Here is a 20,774-nt window from a genome sequence, read left to right on the forward strand (position 1 = left end):
GAGGGAGAAGCAGACCTCCCTGCTGAGCAGAGAGCCCATTGTGGGGCTTGATCCCAGAACTCTGAGATCATGACCTGAGCTGAAGGCAGACGCTTAACAGACTGAGTCACCTGGGCACCCCTTTTCTTTTTTTTGCTTTTAACAGATTGTTTAGAAATGCTAGAAAAATATTAAGAAGCGTGATATTGCCTTGATCTTCAGTTTATAGAAATGCTTTTAATGTTTCATCATTAAATATGATGATTACTGGTAGATGCTTTAAATGCTTCATTTTCTTTATTAATAAGAGCTGCCCCGCCGCCATAATTAGGAATAGATTTAACTTTGTGGCAGATTCTTAGAGTATTCTTTAAGCATCTACTAAGATGATCATGTGAACTTTGTTCTTTGATCTGTTCATATGGTTTTAAAAAAATGAATACATGAACTATTGTATTTAATTTGCTGTTTTGCCTTCCAAAACATGTTTGTCTTCATATTTGAAGATTGGTTTCTTGTTTTAAGGTTCTGTAAACTGATTGTCTAATGAATTTAGAAGCTTTCCATCATCCTCAGAAATGCAGGAATGAGCTATTCCTTGATAGAATTTAAATGTACTTATTATACATTTACATTTATTGTGATTATTCATTTTTTAATTCCTCACATCATATTTTATATTTATCACAGTTTTCATGCATGTGTTTTAATTTCTTCCCATTTCCTAAATTTTTTTTTATTATGTTAGTCACCGTACAGTACATCATTGGTTTTTGATGTAGTGTTCAATGATTCATTGTTTGTGTATAACACCCAGTGTTCCATGCAGTGTGTGTCCCCTCTTTAATATCCATCACCTGACCCACCTCCCCTCTAAAACCCTCAGTTTGTTCCGAGTCCACAGTCTCTCATGGTTCGTCTTCCCCTCCAGTTTCCCCCCCTTCATTTTTCCCTTCCTTCACCTAATGTCCTCCATGCTATTCCTTATGTTCCACAAATAAGTGAAACCATATGATAATTGACTTTCTCTGCTTGACTTACTTCACTCAGCATAATCTCCTCCAGTCCCATCCATGTTGTTACAAAAGTTGGGTATTCATCATTTCTGATGGCTGAATAATATTCCATTGTATACATGGATCACATCTTTATCCATTTGTCTGTTGAAGGGCATCTCAGCTCTTTCCATAGTTTGGCTATTGTGGACCTTGCTGCTATGAACATTGGGGTGCATATGGCCCTTCTTTTCACTACATCTATATCTTTGGGATAAGTACCCAGTAGTACAATTGCAGGGTCATAGGGTAGCTCTATTTTTTTTTTTTTTAAGATTTTATTTATTTATTTGACAGAGATACAGAGAAAGAGAACGTACAAGCAGGGGGAGTTGGGAGAGGGAGAAGCAGGCTTCCCACTGAGCAGGGAGCCTGACATGGGGCTTGATCCTAGGACCCTGGGATCATGACTTGAGCAAAAGGCAGATGCTTAACAACTGAGCCACCCAGGCCCTCCTATTTTTAATTTTTTGAGGGACCTCCACCCTGTTTTCCATAGTGGCTATACCATCTTGCAATCCCACCAACAGTGTAAGAGGGTTCCTCTTTCTCCACAGCCTCTCCAACATTTGTTGTTTCTTGTCTTATCAAATTTTGCCATTCTAACTGGTGCCCGTTTCCTGACTTCTTTAATTTCAGTTCTTTCCTTCCTTCCTTTCTTCCATCCCTCCTTCCTTTCTTCCATTTCTTCTCTTTTCTAATTTTTATGAATTCTCTTTCTATACAGGTCTTTACCATTGAATTTTTTTTAATTTTTAATTTTTTATAAACATATATTTTTATCCCCAGGGGTACAGTCTGTGAAGACAGACCTGTATCGCCAGGTTTACACACTTCACAGCACTCACCAAAGCACATTTTACCATTGAATTTTAACAAATATTTAAAATATTCTCATCAACATCTAAGTGTTATTTATCACCATATTTACAAACACTCACAGTACATACCCAGCACTTAAGTTTTTATTGAAATTTGGAAATTGGGTTCCAAACTAGTGGTGATTTTGTCTTTGCATTCTTAAATATATGATAATCTTCTTTCTAATAATCTTCTGTTTTATAAATTAATTTTAAAGCCCACCACTGCACTTAATGTTGATGTCTTATTTATTGCTTTTCTTATAAGAAATATGTTGGGGGTACATGGAACAGTGTACTAGTAAAACATAGGTGATGCAAAAATATTTCTTTTTAATTTATTACAGAAACAACAAATGTTTATAGGTTGAGAGGTAGATAAGGAGATACAAATTAACAACTATGTTTATTCTACTGATCAGCATTAAGAAACTTATTCTAGTAAAATAGAAAGATTTTGGTCTTAATTTCAACCATTTTAATTTTCTGATAGACTTGGGAATCTGTGTGGTGTCTGTTAATCAGAAAACTTACTGTTTCTTAAGAAACAGTTCTGGAAAATAATGTAACAGCAGTGAAGTAGTAACGTATTTACATTCCAAATTAAAATAGCTTTCAAACCACTATAGTCAGTAAGTAGTAATTTTGCCAGTATTGGTAACCAAGATGAAGAGCAGTGGAAGGTTTGATACTGAAGATACCAACCTTAAACATAAAAAAGAATGGGGAGGGACGCCTGGGTGGCGCAGTTGGTTGGACGACTGCCTTCGGCTCAGGGCGTGATCCTAGAGTCCCGGGATCGAGTCCCACATCAGGCTCCCAGCTCCATGGGGAGTCTGCTTCGCTCTCTGACCTTCTCCTCGCTCATTCTCTCTCACTGTCTCTCTCTCTCAAATAAATAAAAAATAAAAAAATCTAAAAAAAAAAAAAAAAAAGAATGGGGAAATTTCTAAATGGGTATTTAGAATGTTCTTAATACAGTCATTTTTAAATCTTCCTTCTCCATCCCCTTTCTTTCATCCCATTTTGTAATTCTTTTCTAGTATAAGTGTTAGCTAATTTAGATGTGGACCATCCTTGTAGGAGGGTTAGTTTTATGCATTCTACTGTATTAGCAAACTCGTTTTATACGAAAAGTTTTCAGTGTTAAAATATTTTTGGTAATTGGTTGAGCTCAACCTTTAGATAGTAAGAAATACAGATGAATATTACAGTGCGTGGTAATGGTAGGCCTGGAAAGCAACTTGGAAATACTTTCTCAAGTAATAATTGTACCTCCAGGAATCCCCTTTTTTTCTCCCTTTGGTGACCGTACTTTGTTGTATTAAACTTTCCTAAAAGTGTCAGGTATAAGGGGACTCAGAGATGAATAGAGTCTTAACTGGCTAGAGATAAGACAATTTGAGCTTCCAAAAGAATATTTGCAGTGAATTTAGCCAATCAAATATGTTTAATTCATCCATTTATAATGATACTTTAATAGTAATTTTTAAATTAAAATAATCATATACCGTAACATTCATCCTTTTCAAGTGTATATAGCTCTGTGCACAAGGTTGTGCAGCTGTCCTCCCTAAATTGCAGAACATTTCCATCACCCAGAGAGAAACTGGACTCACCAGCAGTTGATTCCCATTTCTTCCTCTCACAAGTCTTTGGAAATCACTAACCTACTTACTGGTTCTATGAAATTTGCCTGTTCCGATCATTTCATATAAGTGGAATTATATAGTATGTGGCTTTTTGTGACTGGCCTCTTACACTTAACATAATGTTTTCAAAGTTCTATATTGTAGAATCTATAAATAACTTACTATAGCCGAAGAATATTCCATGGTATGGATATAACACATTTTATTTATTCATTTATAAATTGATAGACATTTTGGTTGTTTCCACTTTGGGGCTGTTAAGAATAATAATACTATGAATATTTGTGTATAAGTTTTTGTATGAATGCACCTTTTTGGTTCTCTTGGCTATATATGCAGAAGTGAAATTACTCAAATGGTAACTCTTTTTACCTTTTGAGGAACTACCAAACTGTTTTCCAGAATGGTTTCACTATTTCCAGAATGACTACATTCCCCCAACACTGACAGTCCCCATTTCTCCACATCCTCACCAGCATGTGTTATTACCATCAGTCTTTTTGGTTATAGCTATTATGGTGGATGTGAAGTGATAGCTCATTGCAGCTTTGATTTGCATTTCTCTGATAACTAATGTTGTTGAACATCTTCTCATGTGCTTATTGTCCATTTTTGTATTTTCTTTGAAAAAAAAAGTCTTTAAATTCTTTTTCACTTTCTTGATAATGCCCTTTGATGAACAAAAGTTTTTCATTTATATCAAGTCAAATTTATCTGCTTATGCTTTAGTCGTTGTACCTAGGAAACCACTTCTAAATCCAAGGTTGTAAAGATGTTTATTTATGTTTACTTCTAAGAGTTTTATGTTTTAGCTCTTATATTTAGATCTGGATCCATTTTGAATTAATTTTTATACATAGTGTTAGAAAGAGGTCTGATTTAATTACTTTGCATCCAGTTGTCTCAGCATCATTTGTTGAAAAGACTCTTCATTCCCTCGTTAAATTCTCTGGGCACCTTTTTGAACATCAGTTGACCATAAATGCAATGATAACGTTTCTGGACTCTTAATTCTGTTCCATTGATACACATCTATCTTTACACCAGTATCACAGTCTTGATTGCTACAGCTTTGTAGGTGCACCTGGGTGGTTCAGTTGGTTAAGCATCTGCCTTTAGCTCAGGTCATGATCCCAGAGTCCTGGGATCAAGACCCACATCAGGTTTCCTGTACAACAGGGAATCTGTTTCTCCCTTTGCCCCTCATGCCACTAGTGCACTGTGTTCACACTCAGGCGCATGCGCATGTGATCTCTCTCCCTCCTCCCTCCCTCAAATAAATAAATAATCTTTAAAAAACACAACTTTGTAGAATGTTTTGAAATTGGGAAGTGTGGGTCCTCCACTTTGCTCTTCTTCTTTTTTTTTTTCTTTAAGATTTTTATTTATTTATTTGACAGAGAGATACAGAGATAGCACAAATAGAGCAACAGGCAGAGGGAGAGTGAGAAGCAGGCTCTCTGAGCAGAGGGAGCTGGTTGTGTGGCTGGATCATCAGGACCTGAGCCTAAGGCAGCTGCTTAACCGACTGAGCCATCTAGGTGCCCCAACTTTGCTCTTCTGTTTAAAGATGTTGTTTTGACTCTCCTGGGTCTTTTGCATCTCCATATGAGTATCAGGATTAGCTTGTGGGTTGCTGAAAAAAAAAGCCAGATGACATTTTGGTCAGGATTGTGTGACCACAACCCTCCTAATTGCTTTAAGAGGATGATAAGGAACCATTTTTTTAATCTGTCTTGAAAACTGGTAAATAAAGTAACAATTTAAGTATTTCTCCTGTTATTCATGTGTGAACTATATCAGTAGATAACCAGATAGTAGGTGAAGAGAAATATTTATGTATATACTGTTTAATAAATGAAAATGAAATCGTAGAATTAGACTGTCCATTTTGCAGCTCGCAGTGAGTGAACTGATTAAGGCATTGAATATCAAGAGCTCCGAACATCTCACATCTCGAACATCGCAAGAAGAGATAACCAGACCTTATGTAATTCTTGATAAAAGGACACAGTACTATCTATAGTCTTGCCAAAAGGATTAAACATGAGATTGATCAAGTTACTGCATTCAACTGCCACTTTGCAGAAAACACAGAAGCCAAAGGGGCTGCATTGAATTCTTCCATGAATATAGAGTGATTTTTACTGGGAAAGGCCAGGTCACATGCCTTGAGTTTTCCAATAATTACAAGGGGTAACATCTATTTAAAAAGATATTTAAAAGATTTTTTTAGTGATTTCTTTCCTTTTCAGTATGAACCATTTTTTTTTAAATCCTTTTAGATTCTCTCACATTACTTGTGTACATTCATGGATATGGAGAGAGATGTACACACATACACATAGACATGAAGAGATATATATATATATATATATATATACGTGTATGCACATATTGCATATGCATTTACATATTATACATATACATAAGTATACTATTGATTTGGTTTAAAATGTTCAAACTGGGGCATCTTGGTGGCCCAGTTAAGTAGCTGCTTTTGACTCAGGTCATGATCTTAAGGTCCTGAAATCTAGCTCCATGTAACATGACTGCTCCCTGCTTAGTGCATAGTCTCCTCCTTCCTCCCCTTCTGTCCACCCCCCATTCTCCCTTTCTCTCAAATAAATAAAGTCTAAAAAATCAAATGTTCAAACTGTTAGCTTCAAAACATGCTTTCTTCATTCAGCAATCTATGTTTTCAGGTTTTCCTATAAAAAGAAGTAGATTTTTACCCTAAATGTCTATAACTTTTGTAGAATGTACCATAATTTCATTAGCTTTTTTTTTTTTTTGGTATATTGATAGGAAGCTTGTTTCCAGTTTTTCTTCACTACAGATTTTAGTGAATATCTTCCTGCATGTACTCTCGTCAAAGTACATATTAAGTTGTGAAGTAGCTATAAAGTTTGAAAAGATGGCTGGGGGAGAGCCTGGGAAGAAGGAAAGAAAAAAAAATGATAATCTAGTTGCTTTCCTTACACTTAAAGTGTAAGTGTATGTAGATTTTTCTTCTGCCCAATTGAGTATTTAAACTGTGTTAAATTTTGTGAGTGTTTTTGTACCTTCAGCCATACTCAGGATAAAGTAGAGAATTCTTTCCATTGGTTTTGAAAATAATCTGAGGTTAGTGCATAAAAATATTTCATATATCATGTTAAATGAACTAGCTAATAGTGATATGAGTTTGATTGTTTTCCATGTAATTTACCATTTCACAGAAGGATGTTATTTAAAAAGTGATGCTGAGGTTTTGTATTAACTTGCAGCACTGAAATTCAGAGTTAAAGGGATTTTTAATATATTTTACAATGTACATATTTGTATACAACAAATATTTATGCTTCTTACTGATGCTATGTGTAAATTTAGTTTCTAGAAGTGGGATTATTGGATTAAGGAATAGAAACATTTTCAGGACTTGTGAAACATTGGAATCTGCCCACCAGAAAAAGACCCCTACCAAGAATATGGTGATTTATGCCCATTTCTCTGAATGCTCACATTATAATTTTTACATACTAAGGAAGTTGAGTATGTTTTTTCTAGAAGTTTACTGATCCATTTGTATGCCTTCTGTGACTATCCCATTATGATGTTTGCTGTTTTTTCTAATCATTTATAAGAGCTGCTAATAGTGGCTAATAATTTTGTTACAAAATTTGTTTCTATCATGACTTGTGTCTTTTTCTTTATGAGTATTTTTCTTGGGGGAAGGGGAGAATATTTTAGTTTGTTTTGGTTTTATGTGTATGTATACACATTCTCAGCTTGAGTTGAAAAACATGTACTTTTATTTTCTACCAGTTCCTATAATTATGATTTCCTTTTACTTTTGTGTATGGGGTAAGGTAGATTTGGTTTTCTTAAAATTATGTTCCTTTAAAAGTAGATTGCATAGAGTTAAGTGTGAGAGAGCAAGAGAAAGAGACAAAAATTCTCTTATAGTTAAAAAGAAAAACACTGTTCTCTAGTAGACTAATTTTCAGTTAGGATTTGAAAAGGCTTTTTTCATTTTTATATCCATTAACTGAATAAGAAAACCAAACTAATTTAGTCAGACAACTTTGGCTTTTCATTTTGACTTCACTTAAACAACTGTGTAGTTAGAGATAACAGCATTCAGCTGACATTGGGTAAGAAATGAGCAAATTTGTATTCAGATTTCTTTTTCACTTTCCTAGCTCTGAATTATTTCTTAAACTTCTTTTTTTTTAAATGATAAAGTACACATAACAAAAAGTTTACCATTTAACTATTTTTGAGTTTATAGTTCAGTGGTATTAATATACAATCACATGATAGAGCAGGCATTAGCACCATCCATCCCCATAACGCTTTTCATCACGTGAAAGTGAAACTTGATGTCTGTTAAGTGTCACAATTCTCCCCTCCCCACAGCCCCTGGCAGAACCATTTTAACTTTAGGTCTTTATGATTTTGACTACAGTTGAGCCTTGAACAACATGCTTTTGAACTGTGCAGGTCCACTGATCTGCAGACTTTTTTCAATAAATATATTGGAAAATCTTTTAGAGATTTGCAACAGTTTGAAAAAACTCGCAGATGAACTGCATAGCCTAGAAATATTAAAAACATTAAGAAAGAAATATTTATAAATGTAAAATATATGTAGTTACTAGTCTGTTTTTTCATGATTATGAAATTATAATTATGATTTTCTCAAGCTTTTTCTACCTTTATTGTAAGAATATGGTCTATAATATATATAACATACAAAATATGTGTTAATTGTTTATGTTCTTGGTAAGGCTTCCCAGTGTAAGCTATTAGTAGTAAAGCTTTTGGGCATTCAAGGTTATACACGGATTTTTGATAGGGGGTTGGTGTTCTGGCCCCTGTTCCAAGGATAAAGCTGTATTTTAGGTACCTCGTATACGTGGAATTACACAGTATTTGTCTTTTTGTGATCAGCTTATTTCACTTAGCATAATGTTCACAAGGTTCTTCCACATGTAACATATTGCCCAACTTTTTTTCTTAAAACTAAAAATATTCCATTGTATGTGTATACCACATTTTGCTTATTCATTCTCCATTGATGGACACTTGGGTTTCTTACATGTTTTAGCTATTGTGAATAGTACTGCTATGAACATGGGTGTTCAAATAATCTCTTCAGGACCCTACTTCCAATTCTTTTGGGCATATACCCAGAAGTGGAATTGCTGGATTCATACGGTAATTCTATTTTTACTTTTTTTTAGGAACCACCATACTACTTTCTACAGTGACTGTACCATTTTATATTCCCTGTAATGCACAGGGGTTCCAGTTTCTTTTGGAACTTTTCTCTTTTTTCAGTAGGAATCATCCTAATGTGTGTGAGGTGGTATCTCATTATAGTTTTGACTTGCATTTCTGTAACAATTAGTGATATTGAGCATCATTTCATGTGCTTAGTGGCCATTCGTTTGTCTTCTTTGGGGGAATCTCTTGCCAAGTTCTGTGCCCGTGTTTGAGTTTGGTTTTATTGTTGACTTTTAGTTAGGAGTTTTCTGTATATTTTGGATATTAATCCTTTATTAGACATATGATTTGCAAAACTTTCTCATTCCTTGGGTTGCCTTTTACTCTTTGGATAGGGTCTTTCAATGCACAAAATTTTTATGAAGTCCAGTTTGTCTGTTTTTTTTTTTTTTTTTCTTTTGTTACCTGTGCCTTTGGTGTCATATTCAAGAAATCATGGCCAAATGCAGTGTCATGAAGCTTTTGTGTGCTGTGTTTTCTTTTAAGAGTTTATCGTTTTAGTCTTCCATTTAGGTCCTTGATGCATTTTGAATTATACCTGGTGAAAATTAGGTAAGGATTCAGCTTCGTTTTTTTACATGTAGATATCCACTTTTCCCAGCACCACTTGTTGAAAAGATTGCCTTTTCCCTGTTGAGTAGTCTTAGTGCCCTTGTTGAAAATAATTTGACCATTTATGTGAAGGTTTATTTCTGGACTTTTATTCTGTTCCATTGGTCAATACGTTTGTCTTTATGCCAGTACAAACTTGTTTGAATACTTTAGCTTTGTAGTAAGTTTTAAAATGAGGATGTGTGAGTCTTCCAGCTTTGTTCTTTTTCATGATTATTTTGGCAATTCAGATTTCTCGAGATTCCACATGAATTTTAGAATGGTTTTTTTTTCTTTTTTTTGCAAGAATTCTCATTAGTATCTTGACAGGGATTGTAAATTGCTTTGGGTGGTATTGACATCTTAACAATATTTAGTCTTCCAATCCATAAACACAGAATGTGTTTCCATTTTTTTTTCTGTCATCTTTAATTTCTTTCAGCAGTGTTTTCACTGTACAAGTATTTCACCTCGTTTATCCCCAAATATTTTATTCTTTTTGATGCTGTTGTAAATAGAACTGTTCTGTAATTTTTTTTCTTTTTTTTTTAAATTTTTTTTTATAAAGATTTTTATTTATTTATTTGAGAGAGAGACCGTGAGAGAGAGCATGAGAGGCGAGAAGGTCAGAGGGAGAAGCAGACTCATGGAGCTGGGAGCCCAATGCGGGACTCGATCCCGGGACTCCAGGACCGTGACCTGAGCCCAAGGCAGTTGCTTAACCAAAAATTTTCTTTTTTGATTGTGTATAGAAATGTAACTGATTTTTGTGTGTTGACTTTGTATCCAGCTACTTTCCTGAATTCATTAGTTCTGACAGCTTTTTGCTGAGTCTTTAAGGTTTTCTACATACAATATTATATCCTCTATAAACAGAGATCATTTTACTCCTTCCTTTCCAGTCTGAGTGTCTTTCATTTCTTTTTCTTGCCTAATTGCTCTAGGTGCAACTTCCAGTACTGTGATGAATACAAGTGGTGAAGCTGACCTAAATTAATCACAGTTTACCATCCCAGTTAACCCCCTGGAAAATTGCAAGCCTTCAACAGACTCCAGAGTTCCAGAATAGTTACATCAGACAGATCATTCCTGTGTAATTGTCTTAAGTGGAAAGACAAATTTTTTGTGCTTCCCACTCAGCCATCTTCCCATAATCTGAAATAGTTTTTTTTTTTTTTTAAGATTTTTTATTTATTTGACAGACAAAGATCACAAATAGGCAGAGAGGCAGGCAAGGCAAAGGGAAGCAGACTCCCTGCTGAGCAGAGAGCCTGACATGGGACTTAATCCCAGAACCCTGGGATCATGACCTGAGCCAAAGGCAGAGGCTTTAACCGACTGAGCCACCCAGGCGTCCCTGAAATAGTTTTAATAATCAGATATTTTATTAAAAACTGGTATGATTAAAATGGAGGCCTATTTTTCTCAGACTTAATGCATTAAACTATACAATACACTTTCCAGATAGTTCAGTATTATTGATTATTTGTTATGAAACCATGATTTGAATTGAACTCACTTAGCTTTTCAGGACTTTTTCATATATTCGAATTTTCTTTACAGAAATACCGGTATCAGGATGAAGACACACCTCCTCAAGAGCACATTTCCCCACAAATCACTAATGAGGTGATAGGTCCGGAACTAGTTCATGTCTCAGAGAAGAACCTGTCAGAAATTGAGAATGTCCATGGATTTGTTTCCCATTCTCACATTTCACCAATAAAGGTAGGATGAAAACTTTATTTTGTTGCTATGAATTATATATTTTGTTACTCGTATAGCTCATGCTCAGAGAGAACTCTTTGTTCATGTAGAATTTTCATCCCTTGTTTATGGTTTCTTAGTTATAGGGAATTACATAATATTTATAAGGATACATTTTATAAATGAGTTTTATTCAGTGATACTATCATTAAGCCTAAAAATTCCTGCAAAGGAAATAACTATTTCAAATACTACACATTGAAGTGTTTAAAATGTGTTTTAAATATTAGTAGGTATAGAAAAAGAGCATTAATACTAACATTAACTCCCTTCAGAAATAACCACAGTCCTGGTTTCTTCTAAAGCTCTAGCACACATTTAGATCTCCAATCAGTGTATTATTTATTTTGCTGATTTTACATTTTATATAAATGAATTATAGTGCATATAATGGCAGCTTGACTTTTTTGCTCAACATTATATTCCTGAGATTGTTTTCACTGCTCTGGAGTTTTTCTTTCATTAATACACTATAATTTATCTTACTTTTGATGGATATTGAGTTATTTTCAGAATATTATGAATATAAAAAGTACTATTTAAAAACATAGGTTATGTATACATATCTTTGTGGATAACACTAGATTATTTTCCAAGTAGTTAAATAATTTACATTTTCAGCAGCAATAAAAGTTTTAACTGATCTGTATTTTTATCAGTACCTGGTATTCTTATTTCTGCCATTGTTTGGGACTTGAAAAAATATCTCATTGTGATTTTAATGTGCATTTCCCTGTTTGATAATGTGGTTTAATATATTTATTACTCATCCAGGTTTTCTATTCTGTGATATAACCTCTCAAGATTTTTGTTCCTTTTTGTCTTTGGTGTCCTTTTTACTGATCTTAAACATTCATATATTTAGAGTAAGCAAACAAGTTGGGGGGGGAGCAGAGGGAAAGGGAAGAGAATCCTCAAGCAAACTTTGCTCTGAGTGTGGAGCCTGAGGTGGTTATTGATCCCAGGGCTCTGAGATCATGACCTGAGCTGAAATGAAGAGTTGGCCGCTTAACCAACTGAACCCTCAAGTGTCCCTACAAGTTCTTTATATATTCTGGATACTAATCTTTTGTTGGTTGTATGCATTGTGAATAAGGATTATTTTTTCCTAGTAAACTGTAACCTGTGTTTTATAATCTCTTTGAAAGATGATTTAGTATTTCTAGTTAAGATTTTTAATGGTTATACCATTTAGATTTTTCTATTAATAGTTTTGGTAGGTTATTTTTTCTGGGAATGTGTCCATTTTATATTTATTTCAAAATACTGTTATTAATATGTTGGGGGTTTTGTCTGTAGCATATTTAGGTATGGCCCCCTTTTCATTCCTCATAATGTTTATTTGTGCTTTGTTTTGTTTTCTTCCCCTTGACCATTCTTGCCAGAAGATGGTCTTTTCAAAGATTCATCTCTTTTTAAGAAAAATCTTGTGTCCCTCCCCCATGTGCTGTCATCCTCACCCTCCCTGTTTTCACACACACATTTACCCACATAATATATGTGTTCCATGTAAATCTATAAATATAATGTGTAGATAACCTACATATTAACTAAGGTTGTGTTTGGTAGAAGCAAGCTGACCTTCCCTTGGAAGGCTGAATGAGAGATACAGAGAGGAAGAAATTGGTGGCTATTAGTGACAGAAACAGTTATTCTATCTTATCCCCCTTCTCCTCTTAACAGTGTTTTTTCTCTTGTGCTTTCTTTGAGTTTATTCTGTTAGGGTTTGGCGGTTTTACTTTTTTTTTTCTCCCTGGTTTCTTTAGTTACATACTATAACAGTATCTGTCTTTTCTAGTAGTAGTGGAGTTTGTAAACTTTCCTTTAAATATCACTTGTATCAGCAAGTTTTAAAATATATATATTTTTTAAAGATTTTATTTATTTATTTGACAGAGAGAGATCACAAGCAGGCAGAGAGGCAGGCAGAGAGAGAGAGAAGGAAGCAGGCTCCCGGCTGAGCAGAGAGCCTGATGCGGGGCTCGATCCCAGGACCCTGTGATCATGACCTGAGCCGAAGGCAGTGGCTTAACCCACTGAGCCACCCAGGCGCCCCTAATTTTTTTTTTTTTAAATCATTGTAACATTTTCTTTTATTTCCCTTGTGATTTTATTTGCCCCATGAGTATGTTTCTTAATTTTTAAACATAGTGATACGGGCAGTTTTGGTCTGAGAACCCAGAAGTGGGGGTCCTTTAGGACCAGCCAAGAGAGTGCTTGACTTCATGCAGGGTAGAAATCAAACACGAGCTGGAGAAAGTGAAGGCAGAGTTAGTTGGATGAATAGCCCAAGTGACAGGTAGAGGATAGCAGCTGGAGTATCTGGAAGACTCAGGAAGGAAAGGAGAATGAGTCTCTGCACTTGGGGCTCAGCCTTTGTATTTGAAAGGGGTCCAGGATAAGTGGTCCTTCAGGAATCCAGGGTAGGGGCTCATCAGAGGCGAATAACAGGTGAATAATGGGTGTTATTTTAGAAATCATTGAAAGTAGAAGGTATTGATGCCAGAGTCAGCTGCAGTTTTTCAGAGCTAACCTCCTGGAACGTATTTAGGATCTGAATCCTTAGATGTTATCAGATGTTTGGGGGCCTGCGACAAACCTCAGAGAATAATTAACTTTCTTGCTTCTTGTGTGGAGTGGGAACATCGCTTCTTTGATTTTTACTCAGATGCGAGATAGAACATGAGTAAATGGGCCCTAGCAGAAAAACAGCAGAAATAGAGCCTTTCTAAAATGTAGTTCCTTCAGCTTCTCTAGCTCAATAGGAGACATTTATTCCTTTTCATATCTTACTTTAGATTATATTTTCTCATGTCTTATCTCCCATCTTATTTGCTTGGAAGTTACATGTTTCTCTTCCTTTAATGGTTATCCTAGAAATTTTAATATACATTTTTAACTTACAAAACTAAAGTCAGTAAATCTCTTCTGTCTTCATTCTGAATAACATAGAACTTTAGAACACTTGAATTCTAAGCACTCTGTCCTGCTGGATATGCTGTTCTTGTTTATTCCTGTTTTCTCTTGACTGAAATAATATAAACTATTACTTGAGTCATGAAATTCTCCCAGGTAAGCATAATTCTTTGTTTCTGATGTTTTGAATTTCTGGTCATTCTGATGATGATTACAAACTGTGCAAAGTCAATTTGCACACTCTCCGCTCCCCATTCTTTTGGTTGGTTGTTTTGGTAGTTACTTCCATGTGTATGCAAATTATGACAGGGGTTTGGGCAGTGAGGGCCCCACCCCCTTTTCAAAAGTTGAATATAAATAAACTGATAAATATTTTAGCAAATTGACAACTTAAAAATGAGAGTCTTAACTAATTTCATTTCAGGAGAAGGTTGATAGTTGCTGGCCCTTGGATTCAGTGCTCAAGGTCAAACTAGATTATAGGTTAACTTACTTGTGTACTTATTGTTTGTTTTCCTGCTAGAAAGTAAGCTTTAGAAAGACAAGCATATTTGTGAAATCACAATAAGGAAGGTTGTGGTGAAGATTATAGTACACATAAAGCCCTTGTGGTTGACCCATGGGCATTGCTTAACTCAGTATAAGATTGAATGCACCTATAACCAATATGAGTATCTGGCAGATGTGAACTTTTTTTTTTTTTAAAGATTTTATTTATTTATTTGACTGGCAGAGATCACAAGTAGGCAGAGAGGCAGGCAGAGAGAGAGGAGGAAGCAGGCCCGCTGCTGAGCAGAGAGCCCGATGCGGGGCTCGATCCCAGGACCCTGGGATCATGACCCCAAGCCGAAGGCAGAGGCTTTAACCCACTGAGCCACCCAGGCACCCCGGCAGATGTGAGCTTTTGCAGGGACTATTGTCAGGTTTAAATTTTTGAAAACTTTTGAATAAAGTTGATTATAAGATTTCAGGGGAAAAAAATCACCTGCCAGAATATTAGTTTTTTATCAAATAATACATACCTTTAACAAACATTTATTAAACCTCTATGCTAAGTAACTTTGTTAGATTTCAGTGATGAATATTTTTATGGGGAGATATAACACAGTATGTAACATGCAAAAATAAAGAGAAAAATTAAATTTTTGGATTATTCTTAAAAAAGAAAATGAATATTAGGACAAGATGTTGAAGGTGTGGACAAGATGCAGTTCAGAGGAAAGGCAGTTACTGGGGAAAATAAGTAAAGTAGCAGGGTGATAATCAGAGGAAACTATAAAAATTGAGGAAAGTTCATTATAGTGTAGCTTTGGGAACTTGTTATCAAATGGGGGCCTCAATCCTGAGCTGATGAGTGGCCCGATGAAGGGTTTGCCACCATGAAATGGGCTATGAAATAATCTTAACAGGTTCTTGCGGTACTGGTGCTGATTCTCATTACTGAAGAAAATGAATGAAATAAGGTAGTGATTGAAAGTTACTTTATTCAGCCTTATTTTAGCCTAAATATAATTATCATTTAAGACTCAGAAAGGGAAACTTTTTTGCCAGTGCTGGTCAGTTTCAGGGAAGAGATTGGCAATATAATGGTGAAGAATTCTGTGGAAGAAAAGGACATAGTGGGTAAATTTTCATGGTATGTAAGAAATCTGCAAAGAAAGTTTAGCTTTTAAACAGTAATGAATATAATAGTGTATCATAATAAGAACAGTGTCAAGATTCCTAAAACTGAAAATGAGCTGGGAATTAGGAAAAATGGTCAGAACCGTAAATTGAACAAATAAAACTCCAGCCTATTTCAAAATAGATTAAATCAGGATAAATTGATAAGGAGGACAGTAGATGCACTGCTTAGTATGGGACGTTGTGTTGATGATTGAGGGAATTAAAGAACTCATATTTGGCTTTTGTTTTCAGTGGCAAGGAAAATTATGTTCAAACCAAATTGTGCAAAGTAAATATAGTTAAGCAGGACTTGAAATCGAAGATAGAACAGAGTATGTGAACAGATAATTATTTTAAATATGTATATCACCTAGCCTGGGTACATTTCATCCAGTAGTATTAAGAATACTAGCAGATTACTGCTAATGAGATCACTAGCAGTAGTTGGTAGTTTTTCAAATATTGTGAGAAATGAGGGTAGCAGAAAAATAGACATAAGCAAATATATGTCTATTGAATAGAGTCTTACCTATTTTAAGTGGGTAGTTTTGAAATCAATTTTGTTTTTACGTCTTTGGAATATATTAAAATGTTGAATTTTATCTTTTTTGGATGGCCCTGGTGTATTAAGGTAATCTTATAGTCTGCATACAATTTGACCACAAGATGGTGCTCTTACAGAAAGGATTTGTGTGTATAAATGAGCAGAGTTTTTCTAAGCAAATAACCAATCTTTGTCATCAGTCTTCTCAGCTTTGTCCTAGGAGAAAACTCCTAGAAGAAAACATAGGTAGTAATCACCTTGACATAGGTCTTGGTGATGATTTTTGGAATCTGACACCAAAAGCAAAAGTAGCAAAAGCAAAAACAAACTAATGGGACTACATCAAACTAAAAAGCTTCTGCACAGCAGTGGAAGCTATGCCAGCAAGATGAAAAAGCATACTACCGAATGGGAGAAAATAATGATGAATCACAAACCTGATAAGGGGCTAATAGCCAAAATACATAAAGAACTGATTCAACTCAATAACAAAAAAACCCCAAACAACTGATTTTAAAATGTCAAAAGATCTGAAGAGACATTTTTCCAAAGAGACATACAAGTGGCTGATAGGTACATGAAAACATAGATGCTCAGCATCATCAGTCATCAGGGAAATGCAAATCAAAACCACAAGATACTACCTCACACCTCTTGGAATGACTCTTAACAAAAAGATAAGAAATAATAAGTGTGGCAAGTAAGTGCAGTAAAGGAAACCCTCATGGATTGTCAGTGGGAATGTATAAATTGTTGAAACTATTGTGGAAAACAGTATGAGTGGTTCCTCAGAAAATTAAAAATAAAGCTACCATATGACCAGAAGATCTACTTATGTGTGTATTAATTTGAAGAAAATAAAAACACTAATTCAAAAAGATACATATGCACCCTCTTATTCATTATAATATTATTTATAGTAGGCAAGATATGGAAATAATCTAAGAATCCATCAAAGAAAGAAGAAAATATGATATATGTGGTAAAAGAGAATGAAATTTTGCCATTTGGGACAACATGGATGGACCTTGAGGACATTATGCCAAGTGAAATAAGTCAGAGAAAGATAAATAACCAATGATCTCTTTTATAACGTGGACAAAAATATTGGTGGTTATAAGAGGCAGGGTAGTGAGAAAAGTGAACTGTGTGTTTTTTGTTTTGTTTAAATAAATTGAGTAAAAAAAATTTTTTTAAAGTCTTATCTTAGTAGAGTTTCACGTTTTGAAATTTAATAAGCCAGATCATAAAGATAAAAGTATAAGGAAAATGCCTATTACATTGCATTTACAGTATAGTAGCTTTGTAGTTACTTAGTGATTTTTTTTTTAGTATTTTAGAATTTTAATATTGTTTTTTTCCCTCAACCTTTTAAGTTTTTCACTGAGATTATTTAATCCTTGCTTTTGTTACTATACCTGAAGACTTGAATAGGTTTTTTTGTGAGTTTGATTGGTAAACAAATAATTGGGGGCCTACCTATTTCCTATATATTTTTGAATGGTCCTTACTTTCATTTAATATTACAAAATAAATTTCTCACAGTTACAAATTCTTCATAATTGTATTTTTGGTTATGTAGTCATTAAATAGATATACTCAGTTTACTTAAGCTTTATTGTTTAGGGTTCTATTATAGACAATATCATTTTGTGGAAAAAAGTAAACTGCATAGAAAAAATATTTAAATCATTAAAATGTTAATAGTTATTCAGTGATTTTGACATTGTGTATTTTTTTAATTCATTACTTTAAATAGACTTTCCAGGTTCCATAATGAGCTTAAATTTTGTTTTAATGGAATAGAGTTTATTTTTTGGCTCTGCTGTATGAGTAGGGCTGTTCTAAAGCAGGTATCAATGAGGAATTGGTCACCTTTGATCTCCCAGTCAAGCCATATGAAACCATTTATGGTTTAGTACACATATGGTTTTGTATGCATCCATTGACTACTGGGCAATGGATGAGATGATCCTAGATTTTTGTAGTACAGGTAATGGGTTATTTTCATAAAGAACCCTTTCTCAAAACTCAGAGCTGCTTTTTAATGTCAGTGGATTTGATTACAAAATCTGTGCTCGAAAAGTACTTTTGCCAGTACTTAGGGGGTACACGGGATATCAGCGTTAGATTGTTTTTCAGCTCTTTGGCTCCATGGGATAAGAAATCTGTGTACACAAATGGCTTAGTATTCATGGTCTGTGTTGTTATTATTTGCAGTGTGAGTAGGAAATTTGCACTCAGCATTTGTGTACAATATCCTCATCCATACCAATCCAGAATAACAGAACCTATATCAGTTCTAGGGTTCCCCCATCTTGGATTTTCATCAGACATGGATCATCAAGGCACATCTTTTGGTGCCAAACCAATTATATAAACCACACTAGCCAGTTGTTTATTAAATATGTGGTCCAAATTACTGTGGTTTTTAAAAAAGAGGTTTAATTTTTTTTTTCCTTCAGAGGATTCTTAGTTCTCTGTTTACCCTTAGTGTTTTCATCTGTCTAGGGTCACAAAATTGCCAGCTACTATCTACAGAGTCCTTGGGAAGAAGCACCAAACTTTGTGCTATAATCTCTGTCACAAAGCATCTTAGCTTCCGAGAGTCCCACGTGACTCAACTCTTTTGGGCATGTGTCTGTATCTCAGGGATGAAATCAAGAGAGAGAGTATTAGCATCTTTGCTTGCTGAATCAGGATTTTCAATGAATCTGGAGGTCACAGTTTCTACTTTTCAAGAGATTGCATTTAGTTGGTGCAGTAAGCACATAGTAAGCAAGATTTTTTGTCAGTCCACATCTGAAAAAGTATATGGCTGAGGTTGGGATTTGTGATGTGCTTGTATCAACTTAAAAACTAAATTACTCAACCATTAGTAAATTATCAAATGGCATTTTTATTCATATATTGTTTTAAATGTTTATATGTTATATGTTTATATGACCATATATTATATAATAATGTAGCAATATTAGCAGGGCAGAGTTACAAATCTATGGTTCTTAAATTTGAGGTTGCTCAAGTCACTTAAGGGTCTTTTTTTAAAAAAATGAAAATTTCAAGATCCCTCTTACTCTAAAAAATTCTGGATACCAGAATTTTTTTTAGGAGAGGAGATACCAGTCTGCATTTTAACCAGCATCCTAGGTGATTCTGAGGTAGACTACTTTGTTGAAAAACCCAGACCTAGATATTAAATGTTAGAAAATGTCTGTCTAGCAATCAAACAATATTATTTAGTTGAACCCCAGAGTATTATTTATGTAGTGTTGGATAAAACATGCTTTGTTGTTTTTAAAACAAAAAATTTACTTTAATTCTTTGGCATTTTAAAAAATTTATAACTTATTAATCTAAGTGTTTATAATATATGAGAGATGATGGTAATAATTTAAGTTTTTTTTAATCACAAAAGTTCAGAAGTCAAATACTTATTTTGCTGATTAATCTGTTTTTGGCTGCAGACTCAATTATCAAAGCATTAAGAACCAATATATTACATAAAATGATCATGCCATATTACAAGTGGATTTTCCTCTAGTGTTAGATCCTCAGAGTTGAATGTAAACAGTACCTTTAAAAAACTTAGAGCCTAATTAATGTGAACTCCTTCCTGATGTGGAAATTTATATATGAATGACAAAGTCTCCTTCAGTAAAATTAAACAATCAGAACTATTGGCAAGAAAATCCTCTTGTATATTTGAATTCAGTTCATATTTATAATTATTTAAGCAGTGAAGATGACACTGGATTTTACTACAGACTGAGATTGAAACTTCGTAATCCAGGGTTTCTCCACCCTGTGCATTAAATCATGCATCCCCAAAGGGTCTTGGTAGTCCAGTGTTTATAACATCCTTCTTTACCTGCTAATCGACCTCACTTCCTGGATTTCATTCCGTCTAGTTATCAGCTAACAAAAGAACAGCTTTTGGTTCCTGCAGACGCTGGTGAAAAAATAATCATGAGAAAGCCATCAACCTTATGCCGTCTTTTTTGTCTGCAAATATAAACTCAGCCATCATACAACTAACAGGTACAGAGGGAAGATACAAGCTCTTTCATGGGAAGAAATTACAGAGAAAATGAGCATCATTTCTCAAGATTTTTATTTTCCCTGATCTACAAGTGATGCTGCTGTAATTCTAGCTGCAGTTTTTACCGATCATTCACCACTCAGCAGCTGGTAGAGAAGTAAGACTGCTTGGCAACCACCTGCAGGGCTGCAGAGATGAATTACATTTTCGGGAACAACACACTTCTATACTCTCGCGCCAGTCGAGGAGGCAATACTAGCTCTAGCCATGGCTCAGTAGGCCCAAAGCAGAAACATTGGGCAAAAAAGGGTTCATCAGATGAACTGCAGGCTGAGCCAGAACCTTCACGCTGGCAGCAGATAGTTGCATTTTTCACTCGAAGGCACAGCTTTATTGACTGCATCTCGGTAGCCACCAGCTCCACCCAGGTAA

The 20,774-nt window shown here is 34.8% G+C and overlaps 1 protein-coding gene across 19 annotated transcripts in view; it reads left to right on the forward strand.

Annotated features, from left to right (window-relative positions):
• Positions 1-20,774, forward strand: part of DLG1 (discs large MAGUK scaffold protein 1) — a 263,928-nt gene that overhangs the window by 94,751 nt on the left and 148,403 nt on the right. For 14 of the 19 annotated variants that reach the window (XM_044252049.1, XM_044252050.1, XM_044252052.1 and 11 more), the window contains one exon: positions 10,972-11,136. In XM_044252049.1, the coding sequence (XP_044107984.1) occupies positions 10,972-11,136 (165 nt within the window). Of the gene's footprint in view, positions 1-10,971; positions 11,137-20,240; positions 20,771-20,774 lie in introns of those variants that run through there. The other 5 variants (XM_044252068.1, XM_044252064.1, XM_044252069.1 and 2 more) reach the window with 3 other exon arrangements.

Source organism: Neovison vison, chromosome 6 (genome assembly GCF_020171115.1).
Source record: "Neovison vison isolate M4711 chromosome 6, ASM_NN_V1, whole genome shotgun sequence".
Taxonomy (NCBI): Eukaryota; Metazoa; Chordata; class Mammalia; order Carnivora; family Mustelidae; genus Neogale; species Neogale vison.